Source organism: Hyperolius riggenbachi, chromosome 1 (genome assembly GCF_040937935.1).
Source record: "Hyperolius riggenbachi isolate aHypRig1 chromosome 1, aHypRig1.pri, whole genome shotgun sequence".
Lineage (NCBI taxonomy): Eukaryota > Metazoa > Chordata > Amphibia > Anura > Hyperoliidae > Hyperolius > Hyperolius riggenbachi.
Genome location: NC_090646.1, coordinates 400,460,422 through 400,474,039, shown reverse-complemented (window position 1 = coordinate 400,474,039; position 13,618 = coordinate 400,460,422). Strand labels below are relative to the sequence as shown.

At 39.8% G+C, this 13,618-nt stretch overlaps 1 protein-coding gene across 9 annotated transcripts in view; it reads right to left on the bottom strand.

The window, feature by feature from the left end:
• MPDZ (multiple PDZ domain crumbs cell polarity complex component) overlaps positions 1–13,618 on the bottom strand; it is a 217,084-nt gene that overhangs the window by 72,107 nt on the left and 131,359 nt on the right. For 6 of the 9 annotated variants that reach the window (XM_068234923.1, XM_068234937.1, XM_068234928.1 and 3 more), the window contains 6 exons: positions 12,832–12,936; positions 9,808–9,900; positions 9,498–9,675; positions 5,720–5,830; positions 4,507–4,590; positions 1,409–1,501 (listed from right to left, as the gene is read on the bottom strand). In XM_068234923.1, the coding sequence (XP_068091024.1) occupies positions 1,409–1,501; positions 4,507–4,590; positions 5,720–5,830; positions 9,498–9,675; positions 9,808–9,900; positions 12,832–12,936 (664 nt within the window). The remainder of the gene's footprint in view (positions 1–1,408; positions 1,502–4,506; positions 4,591–5,719; positions 5,831–9,497; positions 9,676–9,807; positions 9,901–12,831; positions 12,937–13,618) is intronic. The other 3 variants (XM_068234954.1, XM_068234962.1, XM_068234947.1) reach the window with 2 other exon arrangements.

Below are 13,618 nucleotides of genomic sequence, written 5' to 3'. Positions count from 1 at the left end.
GTGTGTATGGCAGCAGCAATGCCCGGCCTCCAACCAGCTACTCAACCCCAGTGACGCCGATCCCCTCGGCGATCCCACTGTTCCTGCCGCTTCCCCATCTGCCGTTGGAAGTCCCTTTATCAACCCCCCCTCCCCCCACATAGGAAGAAGGCACATCCTCAAAGGATGTGCACACCAAGACATTGGTGTCTTGCACACCAAGACATTGCGTTAGGTGCTACGTTAAGGTCGCATAACGTGCACCTAACGCAAGACCTGGTGCTTTTCGATGTGGACGTCAGAGTGAGCCGCGTTGTGCAGCTCACTCTGGCATCCGTGATGCGTACTTTGGACGCATGCGACATCACGTAGTCCCGCCGGCCAATCGTCGCACAGAGCGGCCGCACCAGGAAGTAAACACTGCACGTCACAACGTGCAGTGAATATTAATTAGCCATTTGCCTGGCCGCTCTCCGTTCCTCCCCAACATGACTGAGCATGTGCAAACAGTCTAACGCGGCTTAAGCCGCTCTAACGTCGTAGCATGCTGCACTTTCACTGCAACGTGCAGCGTTACATATAACGCAACGTGGGCAGTGTGAACAGCCCACTTGTGTTACATTGCTATGCGTTGGGGGAGCGTTACAGGCTGCACTAACGTGCGCCTGTAACGTCCCTGTGTGTAAGCAGCCTTAATGAATCATTTGAGATTAGCATGTGACAATTTCACTTGATCTGCCATTTTTCACATGTGATAAATCATATTCCAGCTGGTTGCATCAGGCCCAAAGTGGCTTATTATCAAACTTATTATCTCAGCAGTTGTTTAGTAGACATAGGCCTCAATTCACTAAGATCATGCTGGAGATAATAAGGCAAGAGAAAACTTACCTCCACACAGTGAGAGAGTTATCTTATCTCTTCATTCCTTACGTTACCTCCTCTGTAGTTAATGTACCTCCTCTGTAGTTATTTTCACACGCAGTTAATTAACAGCCTGTCTTTAACTCTGGAGTTATTTTAAAGATTGGAGAGTTAACTTAAAGACAGAAGAGTTAACTTTAGGTTTGCCTGAGGTAAAATGTTTCCTGAATACTACATGCCTTATCACCATGGTAACAACTCTAGAAGAGTTATTAAAGACAGGAGATAAGCTTAGTGAATTGAGGCCATTAACAGAATGCTTAATACATACAAAGCAGTGACAGAAATAACTGTAGTGTGTACTCACTGAAAAATGCATTAAGTACTTACTGAATTGTCAAAACACATTTCGCTATTAAACTATTTAGCTTTATACATAAAAATGTATATATTTAGAGACCATGAGCACATTTGAACTGATTAGCATTACAAGGAAATGGTGTGGTTACAATGTGTAAAGCAACTAATTATTAGCTACTGCTTTAAAAAGTTAAAAACATCCAACCTTGTTAGTGCTGTACTGGGAAGAATCAGCAAATGGGTTAGTGCATCTTAGAGGTTTAGTACCAAACGTGCTTTGTAAAGGCAAGGTTTTAGTCTAAAAAGGAATACAAAAACACATGAAATGCAGATGTTATTCAGAACTAACATAAACTAGGATAGGTATTTCAGAACAATACAGAAAAAACACACATATTAATCTAAGAATTCATTGAAGCCCAAATTAATAATAATAAAAAAAAAAGGTACTTATCCGTTAGCCGGGCGCATCCAGCAGGTGGCGCTGTTGATGTTAATTCCAATCATAATTACTTCACGTAAACCTGTGAATGTAAACGCCGGATGCGCCCGGCTTAACAGATCAAGCCGCCGTCTTGCTTCGTGAGTGTCTCGCTCTCCTCCCCCTCTTGCCCTCTCTCGTATGAGCCTTGGGGAGGGGACATGCGTGTCCCCCCAGAGTCGTTCGTCGCGGCATTGCGACGAACGACTCTGGGGGGACACGCATGTCCCATCCCCAGTGTTCTATAGGAGAGAGGGCAAGAGGGGGAGAAGAGCGAGACACGAAGCAAGCCGGCGGCTTGATCTGTTAAGCCGGGTGCATCCGGCGTTTACATTCACAGGTTTACGTGAAGTAATTATGATTGGAATTAACATCAACAGCGCCACCTGCCGGATGCGCCCGGCTAACGGATAAGTACCAAAAAAAAAAAGTGTTTTTGTTTTTTCAGTCCTGAGTATGAAACTAGTGCCTGAGCTTGCTTTTACTTGTTTTTATCCAAGCATAAAATTCTGGACTAGCTGCATGTCAAATAAATCAGTATCTGTATCTGGTCGGAAGAGCCTTCACCGATCACATTATGTCCCAGTGATTGCCACAGCTGTAGATAATAGTCTTATTAGAGAGTTCTATCTCTGCTCCACCTCTAGATGAATAATGGCTGAGACAAGCCACAATTTAGAGCCAAAGGTAGGGTCTAATTTTTAAAGTAAACCTGAGACGAACCTATCACAAGGATATATACTTACCTGGGGCTTCCTTCAGCCCCATGTAGTCCATTAGCTTCCTCCATGTTGGTCACTACGCATGCACTTAGTTATCACTCACATGGCCCGGAAGCGATCTGTGCAAGCAGTTACATCATTAGCAAACTGCAAATATGCACATTCTGGGCCATAGGAGGGCAATCTGGGGGTGCATGCGGCCAGGATTGGCTCAGTCAGGAACTTTACTGGGGCTAACAGTAGTGCAATGGAGAGGACCAGGAGGATGGCAAGGCAAGGGAGCAGACGGAGCAGACAGACTACGGGAGGCTGGTGGAAAACCCAGCTAAGTATAAATCCTTGTGATAGCTTTGTCTCAGGTACACTTTAAGTTAATTAGGTTAACCAATTTATGTAACGCAAAAACAGTTAACTTGAATTTCCTAAAAGGAAATTTAAGTAAACCCCCCCCCACAAAAAAAAACAGTTTTTGAAATGACTGTGAACATTCCTATGAGTCAATGCATGTGGACCAACAGAATACAAGCCTAAAAATAACCAATGACAGAAGAATCTGACGTATAGAAGAACAAAGAAGAAGAAACAAGTACTCAGATAAACGTGCTCGAAGAAGGCAGCAGTGTATCAAAGCAGAGGATGTCAGAAGGTAAATGTATAGGAGGGAAAAAAATACAGAGGCATAGGAAAAACGTTTGGAGAAGGAAAGAACAACAAAATAAGAGAGTAGAGATGGAAAAAAAGGAATTTTTTAACAAAATATTTATTAGCATTTTGTATCAATTAAATTCCTGAACTTCGCCATTTTTTTTTATAAATAGTAAGGATTGCGAACATAAATCCCTCCTAAAGGACAACTGAAGATAGATGGATATGGAGGCTGCCATATTTGTTTACTTTTAAACAATACCAGTTGCCTGGTTATCCTGCTGATCCTCTGCCTCTAATACTTTTATATCCATAGACCCTGAACAAGGATGCAACTGATCAGGTGTATGCTTGTTTCTGGTGTGATTCAGAGACTACTGCAGTCAAACAGGTCAGTGGGGCTACCAGGCAACTGGTATTGTTTAACAGGAAAGAAATATGGCAGCCTCCATATTTTTCTCACTTCAGTTGTCCTTTAAGTATTTAGCTGGAAAGGAAGCAAACATTTAGGATCCTCTTATTAAATAGGGCTCCTAAAGAGGGCTCCCAGATTGGGATTAACTCCCTATTCAGCCTGTTGCACTCATAGCGTCTCCCTCCAGCTGTGCACATGAGAGACACCACTAGAGGGTGTAATACAGAGCAGTTGCTGCTAGTACAAAAGGCCGAAGAGGGATTCTGAGAGTGCTGAGAGGTGAGTAGCTCTTCCAGCACAGTCCGCTCTGAATACTCTGCACTCAGGGAAGCACAGGAGACCTCTGTGCTCTGACGCTCTGACCCAGAAACTGGTGCCTTCCAAGTCTCTACCTCAGACCGCCTCTGAGGATGGGTATCCCACTCCTCTAATATAATATATAATATAACATAATTAGAGGTTCCCTCTCAAATAACCTAATTAGGTTGTGTACTCACAACAAACAACGTTATTATGCATAATAACCCCCCCACACACAATTATTTAGGCCTCCCCCAAAAAACAACATAACATTCTTAGACAAAGTGTCTTCCAACGTGTCTTCCAAAGTGTCTTCCAACGTGTCCCCCTCAGACACTTGTGCTCCCCCAAAAACTTGAAGTCTACTCAAGACTTAAACTTAGTGTATGTTGGACACCACAAGGAATTTGTAGTACTGGTTATTCTTTTTTACATAAACCATAGCAGTGGTGGGATACCCACAAAATAAAATTATAACGCTTAAGCAAAGTTAAGGGGAAAAAAACAGAGAAAAGGAAGGAAAGAAGGAAAGGAAAGACAGATAACAGTTGTTTAACAAATTATTAGAGAAATCTCTTTAAAACAGTATGTGTTGGCAAAAATGCAAAACAGATTGTATGTATTCATGCCATTTACATAGATTAATAATGGTGAATTTCCACTGGCCTACAAGAGCAGGAGGTTAGGTTTCTAAGCATGCCTAATGACAATCAGCAAACAGTTCCAAGCAGAGTATTTACCTTGGAGGAGTGATGAGAGAAGGGGTTAGTAGATGGGTGTCCTCTGTAAGCAGAGGCAGATGGAGAGCAATACACAGATTCAGGCTAAAGAAGAAAATGGTGAAAGCATCTTGTGAATTAATGTAAGAGCTAAACCACTATGGAGTCAAATTTACGCTATATGTATGAAAAGATAGAAAAGCAGAGCTAATAGAGACTTGCAGTTGCATGAGGCAAAGCTAATCTGCTCATGATTTCTAACACCTTATGGCAAGCTTTGCCATTCATATCTTAGGGAGGCATTATCAGCAGCCCTAGTTACAGTAAATATTTAGATATATGGAATTTATACCACTACTGGAAATATATTGGTAACGTAACAAACGAGATTTTTTTTAGAAAGGTTAGTAAAAATACCTCCAGTTGGGCTAACATTAATCATTATGCTGGATAAATATGTAAGGGATGAATTCCATATATTAGCTGCATGGAAATAAACATGTTACATTAGGATTGGGCAAAGATTCCAATTTTTTTTTAGGATGCCACTCATTGAGAACAGTTGTGGTAATTACTGTTCAATTCGCACCAATGAAATCACTCTTACAATATAATGAAGATCAATGGTGATGATGACCTGCTGCAGGTGTTGAGTTGATAGAGACTTCTATAGATACATTTTAATCCACCATTTACTGTGTAATGGTGCAAACCAATGGCACAATTTTTTTTTAATTTTTGGGGGTTAGATAATTTAATTGTATTATTCTGTTAGATCGAAAAAAAAATGCATAGTTGTAGTTGTATAGTTGCTTACGAGGTGCACAAACGTTTGATTTATCAGAATATCCGGAAAAAATGATTCAATACAACGATTTTTCCAACATGTCTGATCAGATTTTTATTGAAAAAATTGGATAATCATTCGTTTTTCTTGATCGAAGAAAAAAAAATATTATTTTTGATTTTCATTACATTTAATTATTTTGGTCGAATAAACAGGAAAATCTAATGTTTTTATTGTACTGTGTATGGGCACTATAATAGAGTTTTGGAACAAATGCTATGCGCTATACACTCTATAGAGAGCTAAAAACAGCAATTCTGTTACCTAATAAAAGTAAAACAAGTTGCAGGTCCAAGTTGTTATCACATCTACACAAAATTAAATCAGGAGCACTACTGCAACCTAGACTTGTATCGGCATTGTTAAAGAGATTTTTCAAGTACTTACCCTGGGTCTATTGACGATACTCTGAACAAGAAAGATGACGGGATTGCCTGCTTTCCTTATGGCTTCAACAGCCTGCTCATGACTTGCATCTCTAAGATCAATGCCATCAACCTGATGCACAGGATATGAAAATGAAAAATCCACCAATAGACATATAAATCAATCTTAAACACATGCACATGTAATCTTCCGTATCAGAGCTCTGTCTTGCAAAAAGGTTGCCATATTATTGTCCTGTTAACCATAGCAGAAAAACAATAGTAACAGAAAAAAACCTTCTTCCTTTAATTACTGCATTGATGCATCTATTCCTACATTAGCATTATAAATAGAAGTCAGTAATAGGCTTTATTAGTGTAAAAAGCCTTGGTACAACAGCTTTATGCTGTAAGTGATTTTTCTAAACAGCTTTACTGAGAGGATCTATACCTATAACTGGCTTCTTCAGTTAATCTGAAGCTTACGCCAGTCAGTTGAATCATTAAGAACAAACAGAAAGAGACAGTTAAAGATTCAGGGTAGTAATCTTGTTGAGGGAAAAGTCAAAATGCTGTGCCAAGTCCTATACAGTCCGTCCAACAGATTAAATTTCAGTCTATGTTTCCAAGTCTCGTTGGGATAAATCCTGTTATTTATCTATTTGAAAATAGAAAGGTCTATGCAAATAACTTAAAATTACTGTAAAAGTGAATTACTGGAGACCATTATCTTTCCAATGGATTTTAATGCCTATGGATCATCTGTATATTGCTACGTTGCTACAGCTGGCATTTTACAACCAGTGCAGTTGGGGACTAGGTTGAAAAAAAGTGTCCAATCACAAGACATGTTGGTAGCATTGTAGAAAAAAACAACACAACCAAATAACAGATACACAATTTAGCAGATTGAAAAAAAAAATGTGCAAAGAATTGACCCTAATGCAAAGGCTAAATAAAACAATTGTAAAATTAGCAGATTAGCTACCACACTTCCACCTAGCAATACAGACAGCATGATCAATTCATAAACAAAGTGGTAAAACAATGTTTCTATTGTCATTAGTTAATTTTTTTTGTCTTTACCCTAAAATAAATTAGCAGAATTTCTAAGGATTTAGGCTATCTTTCCAAAAAGTAAATATAATTGTATGCCTACTTTCCAAAAGACCTGTTCTGCCAGTGTGCAGTGTCACATCTGCAGCAGTTTTTGCTGGCTTGCATCCAGGAAGGGTCAGATAAAGGTCATAGGCGAGTCATTGTGAGCAACAGCCATCCAGGCAAATAACTACCCTCCAAAGCTGCCTTCCCTTCCTGCATTTATGGGAAACAGAGCCACATGCAGGCCAGACTTTGGCCTCGATTCATCATTGTCTTTGCGATAACTTTTTCCAGTTCGTTAAATTACCGAAATCGAAGTTTATCAATTTCTAGTTATATTCATCAATGTTTTTTCACATTCGGTGTGACTTCGATAAAATATCGATAACAATGCGGTAACCATTCGGTAACATGTTAATTTTTCCATTTTCCATTGGTAATTTAACAAGGCCATAAGATTCCCGTTAAATTGTGGGTAAAAAGGCATACCTTTGAAGATCACGTAGCAACATTCTGAATAGGGCTTAACACCTGGACCAGGATTCTGGAAGTGGCTTGGGACAATCCCAAAATTTCGCCAGCAACGGCTTGATAGGAGCCTTTTCTGAAAAAATTTTGTGCAGCTAGCAATTTAGTTAACCCTCCTGGCTGTCTATTAAAAACCGCCAGGGGGCAGCGCAGCAGTTTTTTTTAATTTTATTTTTTTTAAATCATGTAGCGAGCCAAGGGTTCGCTACATGACAGCCACTGTGCAGCGGCATTCACCCGCTCCGATCGCCTCTGGCGATCTGGAAATCCCGTTCCAAGAACGGGATTTCCTGGAGGGCTTCCCCCGTCACCATGGCGTCACCGTCATCGGGAGTCCCGATCCACCCCTCAGCGCTGCTTGGCGCTGATAGACCAGGCTGCGCAAGGGGTCGGGGGGGGGGCGGCACGGCGGGTAGAGGCAAAATGGCGTGGAGGCGATCGGTGTGCACACGCAGCTAGCAAAGTGCTAGCTGCGTGTAGCAAACAAAAATAATTATGCAAATCGGCCCAGCAGGGCCTGAGAAATCCTCCTGCGCTGCTTACCCCGAACTACTTTCGGGGTTACCGCCAGGAAGGTTAACCCTGGCACTGCCTGTATTCTCTTACAAGATGATTGAAGAGAAATGCCGATGTCCTGGTATAGCAAATAAATCCATTCTCTTGCAAATTGATATGGTTCTAGACCTTATTCTTGCCCTTCTGCGCGTTTGAATCACTCTGAGATGATACATAACCACTTCAAATGGCTCCATCCTCTCTGTCAGCAATGATCTGACACGAATAACGACAAAGCAGTGAGGGAGATAACTAATCCTAAATTTAACGCTTAACCATACCCACTTTCATTTTCATGAATTGCTCTTTCTTCTGTTTTATCACATCATTACTAAACGATTACTGATTGCTCGCTAACAGCTGTAGATAACTTTTAATAACTCATCGAGTTTGGTATTTTACCGAGCTGTCGGTAATTAATTTGATAAGTCTTGATAAATCGAGGCCTAAGTGCACAAGGGAGTTACCATATATACTCGAATATAAGCCACATTTTTGGGACAAAAAAGTGTCCCAAAGGTGGGGATGTCGGCTTATATGTGAGTTATGTGTGGAGATGTGTGGGGATAATTACCTCTTCTCGTTCCAGGCAGCGATCTTCATGTCTCCTGTGTAGCTTTCCATGCTAGATGTCCTTGTTTCACTTTCTTCTCTTCCTGGGGAGCCACTTCCCGTTTCCCTTGCCACTAGATGTCTCTGCCACTAGATGTCAGTGGCGAGTACAAAGCTGCAAGTGAGACAGAAAGATGGCTGCCCAGAAGACACTGAAGCCTGGATTCTCTAGCAAGTACAGAGCTGCATGGTAGACAGGAAGATGACAACCAGGAACAAGGAGAGGTAGCTATATGCACACTGCACAGCACTTTGCATCATCACATACATGCACTCTACTGATCACACACTCTGCTGAAAATACATACAGTGCATCATCACATACATACAGAGTGCAAACATGCGTCACTCTGCATCACATGCACCACATAGAGAGGGGAGGCACCCTGCACAACAAACATGGGGGGGATCAGCTTATCTGCAGGTCACATGATTTGGTTTTCAGGGGCAAAAGTTGGGGGTCGGCTTATATACGGGACAGCTTATACACAAGTGCATATAGTATGCTAAAGTAAATTATGGCATTTTCATCAACAGTCACTAAAACAGGACTAAAATATGTTGGGATTCTGCAACTTCATGGAAAACCACAATTTGTGCTTTGATGAATTTAGAAAAAATCTGATTAGATCCTACTCTCAAACACTTTTTTTATTCAAGTTGCAAGGCCTCACAGAAATGAAACATTTAATAAAAACAGGCCCCTTTTCTGGAAGAGAGGTGGCATAACATATCATAAGATCAGATATTGAACATTTAGCCATATTCTAAGACAAACATGACAAGTTCACAGGACTTTATGTTGTAGTTTTTTTATGCTAGTATTTCTGATTTCAACATAAACCATGCTCCTGCAAAACGATTCGTGACATGGATCAGAAAAAAAGCTCATCCTAGCAGCACTGTAGGGGTTAAATCTGCATATGTTTCCAAACTGTGTACTGAGGCATTAAGTAATGGCTATTACACATGCTTGCACATTACAATGATCCTCCAGATGGTACCTCCACAATCCTATCTCCAGTTTTCAGAGTTCCATTTTTGCCTGCAGGACTGTCCTCTAGAATGTGTTTGATGAAGATTCCTCTCATCACCTCCCCATTGCTTAATCGGCTTCCCATGCCTCTGCCACCAACAATGCTGATCCCCAGAGATTTGCCAGGCTCCCTCCACAGCTCTACCCTGTGAGGATAAGGGAAGAAATGGCTTGGGATTAGATGCATCCAGTTCTAATGTTGTAGACAGAATTAAGTAATTGTATTTAGGGATCGTAACAGAAGGCAGTATGGATAAAGAAGTGCAAATAAATATAACCTTCTTGGAGTATTCCAGTTGCTGAATGCTGCATGTTCCAGTTCACTTTCCTCCCCCTCTCCTTCTTCACGTTCAGGAAGCTCAGGAGCATCACTGGAAAATGTACATGGGGAAATAAATTCTCACATACAAACCTCAGAGTAAAGAGTTCACTGTTCTGGAAATACAAAAAGCAATTTCAGTTGGATACACTTGGCAAGGCAGGTGGAGTGTTGAAGCCACCTATAGACATTCTATGAGAACTGTGGATGGATACATTTTATTTCTACAAATTCATCCGGATTCTCCACTCTCTGCTCCTTCATTTCCTCAAAGGAATGCAGGGAAGTGCATGGATGGACTGAGCGTTAAAATTTATTGGACAGCATATCAACCATGCAAAATTAACCACGCTGTGATGTCTATGGACACATTTTATTTATTTTTTTAAATGGAGTCAACCCATATTTCCCAAGTGTATACCAAGGCCCCAATCCCTAGAACTAGTAAAACTGCAATAATGTAAAGAAAAAAAAGCTTCAACATGCCACAACCAAATTAAAAGACTAATTTAAGCTTATTAAAAAAATATGTTAAAGGTATCACAAAAAGGGTAACACTTCTTTTATAGCCATATTACTGTATAGACCTATTGTGCTTGTCAAATTTTTATAATGAACATGGCTTTTTACTATATGGTGCAGGAAAACATGACAGCGAATCAGGCTTCATTATACATTGGGTGACAGTTGTAAAATCAGAACCTTGTGCTCATCTAAAACATAATCTCATTATACTAGTTTACATTTCTAGACAGTCCTCTTGGTAGTCATATCAGAGCAGCACCTCATGCTGCAAGCTCACATTCATTAAGAGCGTAGACTCCAGAACAGCCTGTTATCTCAAACAGATTAATATGCAATGAAAGAGTAGTCAGCAAATACAAAATTCAATTTATAAAACAAGAAGGAATCAAAGAAGGCCAACAATCAATATCTAGCATCTCTCTTTTAAGACAGTAACCAGGTTCAAGGAAATGTGTTATAGGATGAATCCCTAAGGTCAGCTTTTATTGTACTCATGCACAGTTGTGTATTATTTGGTTCCCATAGCCACTGCTAAATGCTAGAGAACTTAAAGAGGAACTCCAGTGAAAATAATGTAATAAAAAAGTACTTCATTTTTACAGTTTTTACATTGTAAAATCTTTACGTTTTCCTATTGTAAAATCTTTCCTCTCCCTGATTTGCATTCTGACATTTATAACATAGTGACATTTTTACTGCTGGCAGGTGATGTCAGCGGAAGGAGATGCTGCTTGCTTTTTTGGCAGTTGGAAACAGCTGTAAACAGCTGTTATTTCCCACAATGCAACAAGGCTGCCACAGTGTGATGGCAGGAACATGATGATCCATTTGTAAAAAGGAAAAGATTTTTCATGGGAAAGGGGGTATCAGCTACTGATTGGGATGAAGTTCAAATCTTGGTTACAGTTTCTCTTTAAATAAAGTCTTTGTATGGTTTGTTCTTGATTAATAAATTGGACCTTGGGAGTGCTGATTCTCTCAATGCATATTGGTTTTAACTAGTGGATGGTATCATCCACCCAATGAGTGGTGCTTGGCCTCATCATAGAGCAGGGATGTCAAACTCCAGTCCTCAAGGGCCAAGATCCTCACACATTTTTGGCACAGCTCAAATGAAAGCAGACCTGAACTCAGAACTTACTCTCTGCTGTAAAAGATAGGCAACAGACTAATAATCTTTAAAAAATGTCTTTGCTACAGCTGATTAAAATCCTGCAATAAATCTGCAGTGTTTCTACGTCCTGCTTTCATGGAAGCAGGCGTAGGGTTAACATCCTGTGCTTTCAAATAAGGTTATCAGCCATGTCAGCTGACACATGGGAGAGATCAAATTACAACTTGTGATTAAACACAGATCAGGGGGAAGTAGACAGGCATGCTCTAAATACATACAAGGGGCCATATGCAATTCACTTTTTCACCTGAGTTTTCTCCTAGAAGATAATTTTTCATCTTCAATTTAAAATAACTTTCTAGCAGTTTTAAACTAAAAAAAGTACCAAAAAGTAGGTGAAAAAATACTCTCAAAATTATTTGAGTATTTTCTTGCTTTCTGGTGGCTTAAAATGCATTTTATCGACAAGTTTAAAAATATAACATAGGAGAAAACTCAGGAGAAAACTTTAATTGCATATGGGCCAGGGTGCATTTCTCTAGGTTTTCCTTCTGTCCTGTGCAAGAGTTCAGGTCCACTTAAATTTATAGGGCTGAATCAGGGATAGTGTGGTTCATGAAGTAGAACACATTTCTCCATGTCCATTCTAAACACTTGGATGGATATGGTCTTTAAAGATCGGAGTTCTACATCCCTGCCATAGACAGCGCAAGACGCACTGGCCCATATTCAATTCACTTGTTCTCCTTAGTTTTCTCCAAGTTGATATTACCACATTATTATGCCCTTTAAGGCCCTATCAAGCAAAAATACACAAAATCATTTTGATAGTACTTGTTCTATTACTTTTGATACTTTTCCAGTTGTGAAATGCTGAAAAGTTATTTTAAAGAAAAGCTGAAAAATGATCACAAAGGAGAAAACTTAAGTGAAAAAAATAATTGCATATGGGCCTAGGAGATAATTTTTCATTTCTGTTTTAAATAACCTTTCAGCGCTCTGCATTTTTTTTTTTAAAGTGCCAAAAAGGTAGGTGAAAAAGTAGTGTCAAAACTACTCTGAAAAAGCATTTTCTTGCTTGGTAATGGTTTGAAAGGCATTTTATTGAAACAATGTGAAAATATCACCCAGGAGAAAACTAAGGAGAAAAAGTGAATTCTATATTAAGTTATCACTTACAGAGCATAAACACATTCTTCCACCTCACACTTACAAAAAGCATTAAGAATCCAGAGCTTGTCCTAGCATCTACCTACTGAGTATACTTCAGTTCTTCTCGTGTGTTCCCATTAGATTACACAACTGCATAAATTGCCATCATTACAACTTTATTGTAGTTCTCACCTAGGGTTCTGTACAGGCAGATGATCAAATGAAAGTGTTCCTTCATTGATCTGACCAACACTTGATCGATAGTCTTCCAAATTCTCACTTGGAACATATGTAATGCTATGAAGGAATCACACAGTATAAGTACAAGCACGTGGAGATCCACAGAATTGACTGTCAAACAGAACATAATTAATGAATTAATATGTACATATATGTGTACATGACAGGAATAGCATAAAAAGCAAGCATGCAGCTTAGCAAGTCAACTTACCACAACAAATACTAAAAAATGTTTTTTTTTTCCACAAATTAGTAAGCATTTTTAAATCCAGGCATAACTGCTTCAAATCTTTGCAAAGGTTGTCATTTTAATGTTTCATTTCAGTAGCGATAGTAATGTTTGCATATCCTAAGACAGTGTTTCTCAAACCTGTGCATGTTTTGCAGGTACCCTCACCTATGCACAGGTGAGGTAATTAGTGTCTCAGCTACATGGAATCCACCTAGCTGAGACACCAACTACCCCACCTGTGCTTAGGTGAGGTTGCCTGCAAAACATGCACCATTGGGGAGTCACGAGGACAGGGTTTGAGAAACACTGCGCTAAGAGCTTCTCCCTTAGTTTACAGGTGGAAAAGACAAAAAATCCGCCTGGACCTAGGAAAAGCCATTGTTTTTCCAGTGGATACTGGATTTACTTACACATAATGAGGCAAATTTGCTTTTTGAATTAACACATACCTTCCGTTTTCCTGCACTTTTCAGAAAACGCACAACCTGGAACTTTACCAGAGAAAAG